This window comes from Mustela nivalis (genome assembly GCF_964662115.1).
Source record: "Mustela nivalis genome assembly, chromosome: 1".
Classification (NCBI taxonomy): domain Eukaryota; kingdom Metazoa; phylum Chordata; class Mammalia; order Carnivora; family Mustelidae; genus Mustela; species Mustela nivalis.
Genome location: NC_139020.1, coordinates 122,112,142 through 122,128,398, shown reverse-complemented (window position 1 = coordinate 122,128,398; position 16,257 = coordinate 122,112,142). Strand labels below are relative to the sequence as shown.

At 39.3% G+C, this 16,257-nt stretch overlaps 1 protein-coding gene across 5 annotated transcripts in view; it reads right to left on the bottom strand.

The window, feature by feature from the left end:
* Positions 1-1,138: 1,138 nt before the first annotated feature.
* Positions 1,139-16,257, bottom strand: part of PIK3CB (phosphatidylinositol-4,5-bisphosphate 3-kinase catalytic subunit beta) — a 203,417-nt gene continuing 188,298 nt past the window's right edge. For all 5 annotated transcript variants that reach the window (XM_082690404.1, XM_082690405.1, XM_082690406.1 and 2 more), the window contains 5 exons: positions 8,378-8,545; positions 7,133-7,256; positions 5,112-5,257; positions 3,166-3,298; positions 1,139-2,807 (listed from right to left, as the gene is read on the bottom strand). In XM_082690404.1, coding sequence (XP_082546530.1) covers positions 2,670-2,807; positions 3,166-3,298; positions 5,112-5,257; positions 7,133-7,256; positions 8,378-8,545 — 709 coding nt within the window. In that variant the 3' untranslated portion in view covers positions 1,139-2,669. The remainder of the gene's footprint in view (positions 2,808-3,165; positions 3,299-5,111; positions 5,258-7,132; positions 7,257-8,377; positions 8,546-16,257) is intronic.

Genomic DNA, 16,257 nt, shown 5'->3' with positions numbered 1-16,257 from the left:
GACCAAAAGACAAGGAGCCAAATGTTTTCTGCTAAGATTTATTGTTGACGAGAGCACTTAACAACCAAGGTGCTAGATAACCAGCCCCCAACAACAAGCTCCTCCTGCAGCCCAGACCTCTAGGCTGGTATCCTCTGCTTTCTACCTCCTCTTCTCTGGCTCTGCCAGAGCCCCTGAGAATCAGAAATATGCAACTCAGTAAGTTTGTGGGAAGCACCTGTAAGGAGTGGTCAGCAGCTACAGAAGGCTACTGTGTCACAGTGTACTGGTTATCTTTGAGGGACTTATGGCAGAGAGGATAGAGAGGACTCCAGAGCCATCCTGAGCTCAGGCCCAGCACTGTCCAGGGAGGTTCATTTCCCTTTCTTTTCTTCAAAATGATGTCCTGTTATTTTCTTTCTTTTTTTTTTTTAAGATTTTATTTATTTATTTGACAGACAGAGATCACAAGCAGGCAGAGAGGCTGGCAGAGAAAGAGAGAGGAAAAAAAGCAGGCTCTCCGCTGAGCAGAGAGCCCGATGCAGGGCTCAATCCCAGGACCCTGGGATCATGACCTGAGCCGAAGGCAGAGGCTTTAACCCACTGAGCCACTGAGGTGCCCCTCATTTCCCTTTCTTACTCTTGACATTCACATTCATTGATTTGGCATATATTTACCAAGGCTCCCTATGGCTGAGGAGATTCCTCAAACAGTAGTGCCCACTTGTAGCTGGCAATGTTCAGCAGTCTCCAAATCCCTGACCTGCAAGACATAGTGCATGTAAAGGTAGACTGCTACCGGACAAAGATCCTTGAACAAATCTATCCTTCCACAGTGTTATTCCTTGAATTCTGAGTCTGGGCCAGCTCTTGGAATAGTCAGTTCAGAGGTCAGTCTCTATCCTTAGCTGACATTTCTAAGAAACTATGACTTGCTCTGACCATCTGCCTCATGGAAGAGAGCTACAAAGTGGCTATAGTCTGGCCTTGGCTTGGGTACTGAGTCACTGAAGGGGCATTCTCCCCAACCTCAGGGTGCCTTGCCAAGATATGAAAACCTGATAAGCCTCAGCCTCCCACCAAAGTCCAAGAGGCCTCCCACACTGCCTACTGGGCTGAGAAGTAGAGAGAGAGAAGTCAAAGAGATCATGAGCCTCAGTCTGCTTCTCAGATTGATTTGTTTATTGACTTGATGATCTCTTAGGGTCCCAGTGCCGAGACCCAAAGGCCTGTGCTGTGCATAAAGAAAAAACCCACACATCCCAAGAGCAGCTGAAACCAGCTCACCCATTTATTTGACTGAGAACATGAAGGAGAACAACAAAATTAAACAATCTTTAATAAAATTCCTATAGAAAACTCAGTCACAGGGTAAATACTCAGTTCTCTTTCTCATGTCACTGAGGATTGAGAGCTCCCAAAAGTCTTTGGAGAAAAAGCAGTAGTTTTGCTGGATATTGCCAGTACTCCGAAAGAGCATCCATTTACACATTCAAACCAGTAGTTCTTATTGCACATATTAACATTATTTGCCATCTAGCACCCTAAATGTATGGTACCTCAACAAATAAATTAAAGAATTCCATGTGGCATGAAACCATTTCAATTTGAACTAATATCCTTGAAAAAAATCACATTATTACAAGTTTTAATAAATACAGTAAGAACAGCTGGCATTTTACTAAAATACTGAATTTTAGATCTGGAGATGATTCTATAAATAGTTTCTTTTCATTTGCTTTTTGTCTTGGATGCATTTGCTCAAGTATTATGCTCTATGAAGTGAACTCTTTCATAGATACCATGTAAAACTGAAATTACTATGTGCCTCATTACAGAAGCAACTGGAAGAACTGGATCTCATACAGTTAACTAAAAAAGTAACAAGAAAAAGCTCTGCTTTTTGTAAAACTTTAAAAAACAGAAAAAAACAAAGATATGTCTTTTTATATAGAACTCCCACTAGAAATTTATAAATATATATGCAGCATATATATTATATTTGCCTCATGAGCAGATTTTCACCAAGTCTGGTAGGAATGATGCGGTCATGGTAGATAAATATCAACAAAAGAGTTACTCTTTCTAAAGATTTAAAGGTTTCTTTTGAAAAATAACAATAACTTCAAATTATGTTATAATTTATAGATGATATAATTTAAAAAGGGAAGAAAGATACCTTTCTTTTAAGCCTCATTTGGAAAGTAAGAACAACTACCAGTCCCCAGGTGTGGATAAGTTGGCTGAGTGATAACACTTGGTCACAATACAAAAAGAAGTATTTACACCTTTCTGGAAAAGTACCAAATACTTAAAAAGAAGAAGAAGAAGGAGGAAGAGGAGGAGGAGGAGGAGGAGGAGGGGGAGGAGGAGGAGGAGGGGGAGGAGGAGAAGAATAAGACAGAAAACAATCTCTAGTAGCATTCTTCGGCGTGCAAAGTCAGCAGGAAATGATTATCCATTATGTTGGGAGTTTTTATGATGAATCTTGGAAGCATTCAATGAAGCAGAGGGTGGTCATCGGGGATTGTTCAGATTAGGTTCTGTGGGATGCCTTGTTCTTAATTTAACTGAGTTCCAGGATTTCATTCCCTTTATAACATCTCTGGCAGGGTCGTGTTCAATTTAGTGCAAGTGCAAACTGAAAACTAAACAAAACCAACAAATACATTAGGAGCAAAGGCTGATCATTAAGATCTGTAGTCTTTCCGAACTGTGTGGGCCATCCAGTTCACTTTAGTAGTCCAGCTTTCCCTGAGTGCCTCATCAAATTTTTGCTTAAATTGCTTGAGCGCTTCTTCTTCACTCTTCCCTAAGGCAAGAGAGTCCTAAAAATAAAAGGGAAAAAAATCTGATTTCATATATCTTCCATAGTGACACGCAAATGTCAAAATCTAAGTCATACCTCCCTAGCACCATTAAGTTGTGTGTCTCATGTTCTTATTTAAATCCCTTTTGCAGGATAGAGAATGACACAAGGTAGGGTGATAATATAATCTCTGCCAAAGGGTTTTTGAAGATGACGTTTTATGATTACTGCACGACAATTACTCAGCTGCTGGGTAAAAGCAGTCTAACAAGAAATGGCTTTGTTCTATATTCCCTTTGAACGTCTGAACGAAACAAGTAGGTATAGCTGAGCTTCATGCCTATGAACTCCCATATACAAAGAAAAGGGGTTCATACCTTAAGATACTGTATATCCTTGACTGATGTAAGCTCAGGAAGCCCTGCAGTCAACATCAGTGCAAAAAGAGTGATGAAGAGATTCCCATGCCGTCGTAAAATCAGATATGCATCCTCACAACACTGGCGGAAGCTTCAGTTGATGCAACAAATCACAACATGATATTAGAGAAGGAAGCAAATTTCACAAAAGAAAGCAAGAGAGACATATCTAGACTTTAATTTCTACTGAACAGTTCATTTCTGATTTTTAAAACTCTGAAAATTGTCTCAAGAATAAAATCTACATAGACTAATAAATCTGTCTAAAATGACACACACTAAATTGAAATTTTATAAAAGACTACGTAACATTTACTGTGTGCTTTTTTTTCTTTTTAAAGTAGACTTGTGTATTTCTTTCTTTCTTTCTTTTTTTTTTTAGATTTTATTTATTTATTCAACAGACAAAGATCACAAGTAGACAGAGAGGCAAGCAGAAAGAGGAGGAAGCAGACTCCCTGCGGAGCAGAGAGCCCGATACGGGGCAAGATCCCAGGACCCTGAGATCATGACCTGAGCCGAAGGCAGAGGCTTAACCCATTGAGCCACCCAGGCGCCCCTACTGTGTGCTTTTTAATTGAGACCCCAAAACTAGTTCTAAAACAAGTGGTAATTTATAATCCATGAGGATTTCTGAACATATTTGCAGATTCTACATTTGTAGCCAAATTTCACTGTAGTCTATTTGTAATTTAACAGAGACTAATTTATTTGATTTCCCCCCAATTAGTATCAATACTTTTGCACTGCTTTCCCTCTCTCTCCTCTTTTTATTTTTTTATTTTTCCTCTCTCTCCTCTTAAAGACAGTTATTCAAGGGGCGCCCGGGTGGCTCAGTCAATTAAGCATCTGCCTTTGGCTCAGGTCATGATCCCAGAGTCCTGGGATCAAGCCCGGCATTGGGCTCCCTGCTCAGTGGGAAGCCTGCTTCTCCCTCTCCCACCCGCCTGCTTGTGTTCCCTCTTTAGCTGTCTCTCTCTCTGTCAAATAATAAATCAATCTTAAAAAAAAAAAAAAAAAAAAAGGACCATCCAATACTATTTTCCTAATTTTGCCCCCACAAAAAACCCCAAAACAAATAAACAAACAAATGAACACCCAAGAGGTATATTCTGCAGAAACTCGAGGCAGAAGTAGAAATGATAATAGCAATCACGTGGCAAGCATATAGTATAAGTTGGTCACATCACATTACTTAACTCTAATTATTATAATTGCTCTAAATTCTTTTTAAAAATATTTATTTATTTGAGAGAGAGAGACAGAAAACAAGCTTGGAAAGGGGTGGAGGGAGAGGAGCAGACTCAGCACTGAGCAAGGAGCCCTGACAATGAGGCTTAATCCCACGAAACTGAGATCATGATCTGAGCCAAAATCAAGAGTTGGATGCTTGACTGAGCCACCAGCTGTTCCAAAATAGCCCTAAAACTTAATTATTTTTGTCCCTATTTTAAGACAAAGAAACAAGACAAGAAGACAAGTAATGTGCTTAGAAACAAGTAGTGAGGACTAGATTAGAAATTATAAAGTTCGGAACCCTGGCTCCCTTAGAATGAGTGCAAAGTGCCTGTCGCTCCCAACATCTCATTATGAAATGTCTTAACAGTTTCAGAGAATTTTCTAAGACAGATAAAAAATGGTATAAGTACTACTGGAATAAGACACAGTAACTTATTTCAAATTTCTATATTATTTCTCCTCTCTGGTGCTCGCTTCGGCAGCACATATACTAAAATATTTCTCCTCTCTGAACCAGAACATGGATCTGACAGGCAAACTCCTCAAAAGCCCCCAGTTAGCAGACTGAATATTTACCTGATCTAAATATATCTCAGCTAAAAAATGCTAGTCTAGCTAGTCAGATGAGAAAATGTCAGATATGTTTATCTGAGGACAATACTCACCGGCCAAACTTTTCTGTGTTTCCTGTTTTTCCTTGTTGAATCACATGAATGAAATCATAGGTAAGAATAAAAGGCACCCGTTCCCTTTTAATGCCAAATTTAGATTTGAAATTTCCAAGAATATGTCCAAAGTCAATGTGGAAGAGCTGGAAAACAAATGGCACTTAATTTCTATTGTTTCTTTAGTTCCAAAGAGAAAGGCAATATTTCAGCAGTCTTAGACTCAACACCACACTGATCCTCAACTGAGCCCTTTTTTCACTCCTTTTATTGACATATAGTTGAAACACAGTATTACATTAGTTTCAGGTGTACAACATACTGATTTGATAACTACATACATTACAAAATGTTCATGAGCCCTCTTCTCTTTTCAAAAGCTATTGGGTCACTTGAGAAGAGTGTTTCTATCATTCAAAGATCTTTTATACTCAGTAATAACCCAGACCAGCTATTGAACTGCATTTACCCAGTGGGAAAGACAAATGTTTAAAAAGTGCAAGTAAAAAAAAAAAAAAAAAAAAAAAAAAGGAAGAAAGAAAAAAAGAAAAAAGAAAAAGAAAAATGCATCCAAATAATAAATATGTCGGATTTTAAAAAGTCAAATAGTTCTACATATCAAACTATTTTGGTCAATATTTCTACTATGGAAATAAAAAAGAAGCCTTATAGCCCCCTCAACACCCTGAGTGCTACTATTTAGAGGTAATTTCTCGCCACTCTTTCAGGGGTTTTTCCTCCACTTTTTTTTTTTTTTAAGATTTTTATTTATTGGGCGCCTGGGTGGCTCAGTGGGTTAAGCCGCTGCCTTCGGCTCAGGTCATGATCCCAGAGTCCTGGGATCAAGTCCCGCATCGGGCTCTCTGCTCAGCAGGGAGCCTGCTTCCCTCTCTTCTCTCTCTCTGCCTGCCTCTCTGTCTACTTGTAATCTCTGTCTGTCAAATAAACAAATAAAAAAATTTTTTGCAGGGAGCTTCCTTCCCTCTCTCTCTCTGCCTGCCTCTCTGTCTACTTGTAATCTCTGTCTGTCAAATAAACAAATAAAAAAATTAAATTAAAAAAAAAAGATTTTTATTTGTTTATTTGACAGAGAGAAATCACAAGTAGGCAGAGAGGCAGGCAGAGAGAGAGAGAGAGAGGGATGCACGCTCCCTGCTGAGCAGAGAGCCCGATGCGGGACTCGATCCGGGGACCCCGAGATCATGACCTGAGCCGAAGGCAGCGGCTTAACCCACTGAGCCACCCAGGTGCCCCTTTCCTCCACTTTTTAAAAATGAAGCAAATTATGGATGGTAAAGACTTAGTACTTTGTGCGGATGTAATACTACACAATGAGGCACTACTGTGCCTCGTAATTTCTGGTTAAATCAATACTCAGTGTTTATACTGTTCAGGCTATGTAAATCCATTTCAAAGCTAAGTCATGTGGCAACAGTCTACTACAACTATATTTCCTTTTTTGCCCATCTTTTTCCTTGACAAAGCTTTTTTTGGCTTAGTGTCCTAGGACCACCTCAATAATTCTTCCCGAAATCATTTTTAAAAACTTTTTAAGATTTATTTATTCATTTGAATGAGAGACACACAGAGAGTCTGGGGTGGAGGGAGAGAGGGAGAAGGACACAGAGTCCCAAACATACTTCCCACTGAGTGCAGGGCCTGAAGTGGGGCTCAATCCCATGACCCTGAGACTATGGCTTGAGGTGAAACCAAGAGTCAGACACTCAACTAACTGCACCACCCAGGTGCCCCTCTCCCCAAATCTTATATTGAAATGTCATTTTAAATAACTGCAATAACTTTTCAAACAGTAGATAAGTGTTTATCACCTTACTTTAAGCAAACAACCAACAAATATATGAAGCAGATGGTATATGAAACAAGGTTTGGGAAATAAAAGGAAAGCATGAAGACATGACTCCAAGAATCACTAAAGAACCTGCCTGGATTGCACAAGAGATTGTGCTGTATATAAGTAATAGCATCACCGAGGCCCTTAGCAGATCTAGGGAGCAGCTCACCTGGCCGGTTTTTTTGACCATAATGTTGTCACTATGTCTATCACCAATCCCAAGGACATAAGAAGCTACACAGTAGCCGGCACAGGACAAGGTAAACTCCTCAATGGCTCGGTCTAGGTCATCCCTGAAAAAAGAGAAAAAAATAAATAATAGAATCAACAAAGGTTTTCAGTCTCCAAAAGTACAGGATGAGATCCAATTCACACTTGCTTCCTTTTTAATTGTGAGTAGAAAGGCAACACGGAGCTGCCATGAGCTGCAGTGAATACAAAGGCAATATGGAGCTGCTATGAGCAGAACATTCTGGATCAGCCAAGAGAGGGAGGGTGAACACTGCAGGAGCGGAGCAGAAAGGAGTCAGCAGGAAGTCTCCAAGACTTCAGATAACTGGACCTCAGCCATTCAAACTGCTATGTCCTGGGGACTGAGCTTCACTGGGGTTGGGAGTAAGCTCAAATACATAACAAGAGGAGACTGTCTGCTTTGCTGGCTGATGCTGGACTATAGGACATTTTTTGGTCAGTTTTGACCTAACCCTAGGTAAGAATAATTTAATTCCATATTTAAGAGTTAAGTATTATAGTTACAACACTTTAAAGCACTAACTTAAATTAGAAGTTAATAATACAGACCCTTTACAGACAAGGTCTTAAGATCAAAATTTGAAAACTAATTCTTACATTCAAGTCCTTTGGTTTTGCCAATGAATAAAATATAAATCTGACTTTTAAGTCTTTAGCCAAAAATACCTGCAGTGTTTCCCCTCAATGTGAAATTCCTTGTGAATTTCACAAGGAATTCAATGTGAAATGTCCATGATACTATGTCCAACAGAGTAACCAATAATAACACAATTCCCAGCCCTGTTTTTTTTAAAATTTGGAGCAATCACTTACTTCTTACTCACTTACTTCTACTGTAAAAATCTACTGAAAACTTACTAATAAGTTTATACATTCATATAATTACAGAAGCTGACAAATTCAAAAAATTATTTTAAAAATTCATAAATTCTTAGATTGTAACTACTACAAGGCTCTGAAATTTGATCTAGATGAAGCAGAATTTAATGCTAACCATCTGTGAGCCTTTAGGAAGGCCTATTTGTCATTCTGATCTAACCTGAAATAAAGCAATAAATAACACTAACATTTCCTCTAGGACAGATGATTCTACTTGAAAGAACAGTTATTTGTTTGGCTATTTGTTCGGCTATTTGTTCAGAAGAATGATAAACAAACTAACCCAGAATTGTATTCTTTAAGCCAGTTCAGAAGGGCATCTTTGTTGAAGGCTGCTGCAGCAGCCACATTGCTACTGTTCAGCTGAATGTCAGCAATTGTTTCAGAGGTGCTCACAACTTCAATGAGGCCAGAGCGATCTCCTGTCGCTAAGCAGCCATAAGGCAGCATCCTGAAAGAGAAAAAAAATGGGCATAGTCACATGTATGTTACTCATAAAATGAAACTTTAACAGAGTAAGCTTCTTCTTTGATTGTTTTTGAAGATTTTATTTATTTATTTGACAGACAGAGATCACAAGTAGGCAGAGAAGCAGGCAGAGAGAGAGAGGAGGAAGCAGGCTCCCCGCCGAGCAGAGAGCCCGATGCGGGGCTTGATCCCAGAACCCTGGGATCATGACTTGAGCCGAAGGCAGAGGCCTTAACCCACTGAGCCATCCTCTTCTTTGATTTTTAAAAAGCTTTATTACTATTGATATGCTTGCCGTTTCTGTTTTATTGTCATATGGAAAAATAAAAGTCCTATTTTCGGTTGGGGGGGGGGACCTCCTGGCCAACAGATGAAGTAGTTTACTAGAATGCCAATGGACCTAGATGTATAATTTGTTATCCAGTTATTCTAGTGAAATATTCTATTTGTTTGTGCAGATGGACAGAAGTGTATCAGATAAAAGAAAAGTCTTTTACTTTTATTCTAAACCATCCTTTATGGAGCACCAATAGGTGCCACATAGCAGGCTAAGCACTTTACACATTACTTTTATTAATGAATGGCAACTCCATCTTTCCAGTTGTTCAAGATGACAATCTTAACGTCACCTTTGACTCATTCTCTTATGACCAGGATTTACCTATCTTGAAAACGTATACTTAAGACTTCTCTGCCTCCAGCTCCTACTAGACCAAATCACCATCAACCCTTACTCAATTATTCAAGTTTCCTTAAGTTTCCTCAAGTTCCCTTCTCCCACACCATGGTTTGTTTTAAATGCAACAGCATTTAAATGCAACAGCAATATAATCCATATAAAAAATATACATATTATGTCACTCCTCCCCATCAAAAGCTCTGCATTGGCTTTCCACCTTAGGGTGAAAGCTAACATGCTTGCCATAGCTCACAAGGCCCTTCACCTCCTCTCGTCTCCTACTACACTGGCTTCCATACTTTCTTTAACCACAGCAGGAACAACATTCTCTTATTCCATTTTCTCTGCCTAGAACATCTCTCCCCAAGACCTTTATATGACTTACTCCCTTATTTCTTTGAAGTCCTTGCTGAAATGTTTCTGTCTCAGTGAGAAATTCCTGATCATCCTATTTGAAACTATGAAACTATCTGTGACATAACACTTACTATCTCTTCCCTGTTTCAATTTTCCTCTATAGCCCTCTACACTATCCAGACATCTTGTACACTTTGTTTATTGTTCCTCTCTCCATTATTGGATGGAAGTTCTACCCGGCAGGGATGTTTGTTCCCGGCTGTATCCTCAGTGCCTGAGAAAGTGCCAGGCACAAAGCAGACTCTCAGTGAATATTTCTGAATGAACAGATAAATTTAACAACAAAATCCCTGTAAGGTAAGTTCCCAGTTTACAAATGAGAAACAAAAGCAATTTGCAAGAGGCCATACATTTAACTAAGCAATTGATCTAAGACTTAAAACTAAGCCTGCGTGGCTCTAAAATTATCTTTTAAACCCAAAAGTCTCTGGAGTCACTGACTATATAACAGGCCTCTCAGACTGCTCTTGAGTAAAATAATTTTTACTAATTGATAAGGAGCATTCTGCTCTGAATCTCATTTATACAATTATAGAAAACTATAGAAAAATTATAGAAAATAAAAATTTTCTCGTATCTCTTTTAATCATTTTAAGGAGATTTTCTTTTATGACTTAGGTATTCACATTCTTCCCCTATTTATTAGGGTTTTAAATATTTACCTTAGTGACTTATATGACTTCTTTATATATTATCCTTTTCTTCTTTTGGTTATAAATATTTTCTTCAGTTTTTTGCTTTTGTTTTTAAAGAGTATTTATTTATCTATTTGACAGAGAGAGAGGGAGAGAGAGGGAGCCAGAGAGGGAATACAAGCAGCGGGAGTAGGGGAGGGAGAAGCAGGCTTCCCATTGAGCAAGCCCTGATGCGGGGCTCAATCCCAGGACCCTGGGATCATGACCCAAGCTGAAGGCAGATGTTTAACGACTGAGCCACCCAGGCGCTCACCCCTTTATTCAGTTTTGTAAACACTACATTATCTTTACAGCAACTCCAAACTAGAATGTGATACTTTGGGAAGTTCAAATGAAAGGTGACTACAGAAAATGCAATGGATGGGATTCTAGAACTCAATAGATATATGGGTACAGCTATGTGCCATGCATCATATTTGCTGTTGGTGATACAGAAAGCAGCAAAAAAAAAAAAAAAAAAAAAGCAGTCCTTACTCATACAAAATGCGTATATTATCTTTGTATGAATGAGAACATGTCAAGAGTTAAAAAGATCTCTATGAGGAGGAAGGACAGCAGGGCTGGAGGAAAATATAAGGGGAGTACAAAAGCAAGGTGAGACTATGCAGGGCCCTATAGGTCATGTAAGGGATTCTGTCATTCTCTAAAAGCACTGAGAACGCTTTGAAGGACTTTATGAAAGAGGGGGGTGTTTGTGTGTCGGGAAAATGTATAAATGTATTACTGTAACAACCCAATTAAAGAGCCATATTTCATTAAATAATCCCTAAGTTTCCATACAACCAAGAATTCAATTATTTTATGCCTCTTTTAGGCACTTTCCTAGTCTTAACAAAAGAAGTCTGGCAGAAGAATTGTCAAACTACATGTTGGCAGCCTGATATACCAGTACACTGCTATATATTTGCATTATTAATTTTTTCTTCTCCTTTTAAAAAGTTACCTTCAATAAGAAAAGTAGCTTGGAGCATGGAAGCTTTCCCAGCATCCCTGTCCTTCTCATGACACAACACATGTGAGGTAAACAGTGCATGGTTAAACTTTGGCTCACTTTCCTGCTTCTCCTCCCACCTCATTTGCAGCCAAACTGGGCAAAAATCCAACAACTTCCTCTTCAAAAGCATGCAATAATAAAAGCATTCAGTGTCTTGAGGATGAAAATCTCACAATGGGAAGGAAAAAATATCCTTGTTAGACAGACAGTTTGACAGAAGTCAAGCTGGGGACAAACTCCCGGAGTCCTGACCATCTTACATGGGCCCAATTTGCACTCAACTTCCACACTTCTTTTAAAGGCTTTAACAACTGGTAATGTTTCTCTTCCTTTGTCACAATCTCTGACCCAAGGAGCAATTTGTTGCCTTTCCACTAAACAAGAATTAAAATATAAATTCTAGGGGCACCTGGGTGGCTCAGTTGTTAAGCATCTGCTCAGGTCATGATCCCAGGGTCCTGGGATTGAGCCCTGCATCAGGCTCCCGGCTCAGCAGGAAGCCTACTACTCCCCTTCCCCACTCCCCCTGCTTGTGTTCCTTCCCTTGCTCACTCTCTCTTTGTGTCAAATAAATAAATAAATAAATAAATACAAATTCTACAGCAGAGAGGATGGCAGACCCATAACCCTACTCTCAGTGGGTATGTAGAAAATTTTCTCCAGCCTTGACTCCTTCACATCAACCCAAATCAGAATGGTACCAGAGACCCTTGCTTCCAAAGGAGGAAATTATAATTCCTTTACCTAATGTTTGCATTGCTTCCATCTTCTTCCTTAATCCTTCCTTCCAAGATTACTGATACCAGTGTCATTACAAAACTGTTTATTAGCACTCTTAAAAGGGAACTAAATCCCATTAATGTAATTCAGATGTAAAGTCACAATGAAGACAGCCATCCAAAATTCAGGGAGTGGAAGAAGACTGTCAAATCTACCAAAGGTCAGATAGATTTATATATAGACCACCAGTGAAACTTGGACAGAAAAGGCTGAGTATCTATTATTTATTGACTGAAAGAGGTCAGAGAGTTCTAACATACTGATGGCTTACAAATGTTCTAAAATTTGACATGACAGATACCAAGAGTATTTTTGAGACATCAGAGAAAAATGAAAATGAGATATACACACTTTCATTCATGCTAACATGGTACTGTTACAAGTACTAAAATATTCTGGTCAAAGTAATAAGTATAGAATGTACCTGAAGATTTAAGATTGAAGTTAGAAGAGTTTGTGCTACGTGACCGAGTTTAACCTCAACAGCTGGCCAAAAGAAAACAAACAACAGGAATACTGGAACACGTATTTATAGAAACAGTAAAAAAAAGTTTGGTGAGAAAAAGGTATTCATTTAGAAATGAACCCTAAAGAATTATAGTTCTACATATTTTAAAAACATGGGGTCAGAGTACAAGAAGTCAGCAAAGATCTCACTGAACAGAGTTCCTTTTTCTTGTTAGACACTTGTTGCTTCCCATAAGAGAAACATTAGGTTTGTTTCTAGCACTCCAACATGTGGTTTCCTCCCTTTGCCTGAGGTCACAATGAACTTCATTTGAAGCTAAATGAGCTTTACATTTGAGTAGAATAGGTAAAATAAAAAAGCTAAGAGAAAAGAAAAGGATTGGGGTTTTTAATTAGGCTGATGGAACTGAGACAGGCAAACCAAAGGGACCCCATGAAAGCAAAAGCTGTTTTGTTCCTTTTGCTTTTTTTCCCTGCTTCTATTCTTGCAAGGACCTGCACTTCTGGCCTACAAATTGCCTTAATGCATGTCTTCCTTGTAAGGGACAAAGTTAATGGTATCTTTGGAGTCTTCTAGCACTGTAGGTATTATCTAAACCACTGTGCTAGGCATCTTAAAGCCAAGACCCTGGCCTCAAGTAATAAGTGACTTATGATGGACACCTGGACCTTGTCCTTATTCTAACTGGTTCCTGGATACCTGAGAGGACACTTAGGTCAGTCCACCATCCTCAATAAAACCCCCCAGCCCCCAAACAAAGATAAGACTTGGGCTCCTTTCCTTTCCAAGTGTCTGGGACAGTCCATCTGTAACTGCTCTCCCTATTATCCTCAATAAACTCTGCTTTCACCTCCTGCTGGCTCCTGGTAAATTTCTGTCCTGCATGAAGCCAAAGACCCTCTTGGCTGGTCTTGTGGGATCCCTCCTGGGTCCCTTGGACCTGGCTTGTAGGCATCAGAACTTTACTTTTTATTCATTTTTTATTTAATTTTTTGAGAGAGAGACAGAGAGTGGGTGGGGGACGGGGGTTTGCAGCAGGCAGAGGGGGAGAGAATCTTGAGGCTCCATGTCTAACATGGAGCCCTGACATGGGGCTTGATCTCATAATCTGAGCTCAAGAGTCGAAGCTTAACAAACTGAGCCACCCAGGCTCCCTGTACACATTGAAACTTAAAAACAAAAATTTTACCTCAACCTTTCATAACTGAACATGACTCCCCATATGCTCTGAATCTCCTTTTAGCAAAGGAGACCACATTGTAGCTTACATGATAATTTTGGGAAAAACCAATGAATTACTAGACTTAACTTGAAAAGTCTTCCATTTTTATGGGATAAATCAAGTAAAATCAGGGCGTCTAGGTGGCTCAGTCAGTTAAGCAACTGCCTTCAGCTCAGGTCATGATCCCAGGGTCTTGGAATCGAGCCTCACCTTGAGCTCCCTGCTCAGTGGGGAGCCTGTTTTGCCCCTGCCTCTGCTGCTCACCCTGCCTGTGCTCTCCTGCTCTCTGTCAAATAAATTAATAAAATCTTTTTAAAAAATCAAGTAAAATAATTTTTGCAGGAGTTTACTTTATAGGAAGGGTCAACAAACTTTTGGAGATTAAGCCAGATAGTAAATATTTTAGGCATTGCAGACTACCCAATTCTGCAGTTACAGCATAAAAGCAGCCACAGACAGTATGTAAACAAATGAGCCATGGTTGCATGACAATAAAACTTTATATACAAACAGTGGGGGTTGGGGGGGTGCTGTAAACCAGATCTCTCTCTGGGTTTATGTCCTTCAGGCAGAGTTCACAATCACTCATTCCTCTTATCTATACTGTATTTCCTATGTGTATGTGCTTGACTAAAAAAAACTTGCTGCCTATTCCAAAATAATTCTACTTTTTACATAGCTATATTAGAAATTCCTCCCAAATTAAAAGCAAAACTCTGTCATTTGTGATACTCAAAGGGTCTTCTTTAGATAAACCATAATCTTACTTCCTTATTTCAGTCACAAGTCCCATAAAAGTAACAATACCAACACAAACTGTTCTTTCTACCTCAACAGCATGGAAAGATCTAAGACTAAAACTCCTTTAAAGAAAAAAACAAAAACAAAAACAGAAACAAAAACAAATCAATGAAAAGTTATGTATTTGAGGCACCACAACACTTTGATAAACAAAGGGTTATAGAGCTGCCTCATCATGATTGCTTTCTTGCTTCTACTAGTAAAATGAAAAAGTGCCATGAAGTATACAGTCTGATGGACCTAGATTTAAGAGTCCTGTGCTCAGGGAGCCTGGGTGGCTCAGTTGTTAAGTGTCTGCCTTCAGCTCAGGTCATGATCCTGGGGTCCTGGGATCGAGCTCCACATTGGGCTCCCTGCTCAGCAGGAAGCCTGCTTCTCCCTCTCTCACTCCCCCTGCTTGTGTCCCCTCTCTCACATTGTCTCTCTCTCCCTGTCAAATAAATAAAATCTTAAAAAAAAAAAAAGTCTCACGCTCTTTAGTCGACTGAGCTAGCCAGGCTGACAGACCTAGATTTGAATCAGGCTCCTTCACTTAACATTGTTTAACCTTTGACAAATTGTTTAAAAGCCCTTGAGCCTTAATTTTCTCATCTGTGTTTTTTTTTTTTTTTTTTAAAGATTATTTATTTATTTGACAGACAGAGATCACAAGTAGGCAGAGAGGCAGGCAGAGAGAGAGAGAGAGGGAAGCAGGCTCCCTGCGGAGCAGAGAGCCCGACGCGGGGCTCGAACCCAGATCCCTGAGATCATGACCCGAGCCGAAGGCAGCGGCTTAAGCCACTGAGCCACCCAGGCGCCCCAATTTTCTCATCTGTTAAAAAAAAGTAACACAATCTCACAGTTTTAAGTTACACGACATTACATATGTGAAAACCTAATAGAACATCCGGCTCAGTCAATAAATAGCAATGTTTTAAGTTTAAAAAATCCTAAAATATATTTAGTAATGAAAACAATTCAAGTTTCAAAAATTATTCAAAAAATGCTCTTATAATCTTAAAGGGATAAAGTCAATGACAAGTAAAATTGTTTACAGCAAACTAGTAGACTAAGCTGCTATAGATACTAAAATGCGTGCCTGAGTTGCTCAGTTTTTAAGTGTCTGCCTTCGGCTGGGGTTGTGATCCCAGGGCCTCGGGATCGAGCCCCACAACAGGCTCCCTGCTCAGTGGGAAGCTTGATTCTCCCTCTCCCACTCCCCGTGCTTGTGTTCCCTCTCAGGCTATGTCTCTGTCAGATAAATAGATAAAATCTTAGAAAAAAAAAAAAGATAAAGTCAAAAATGTTCCATAAACAGTTATAGTTAATGAAAGAAAAAAGCTCTGGGTTCCAGAAATAGATTATTCATAGCACTGACTGAGGAAGTCACTGACTTGGTTGACATTTTAATGTCCATGAGAAAACAGATACATTGTTGTGCCCAGAAGAGACAGAATCTGGACCTGAGATCCTAATACAAGGCTGAGGATCTGAAAGGGCTTTTAAGTGTCTGAAAAAGGAACTAGAAAATATCTGCTCACTGATCAGAAGATGTAGCATGAAAGTCTGCTATCTACCTTGAGCACTGGATGGGGGGAAAAGTTTCATGAAAATGCAAAAACTCAAGACTTCCTACATTCTCGTGAGATCCAAGTATAA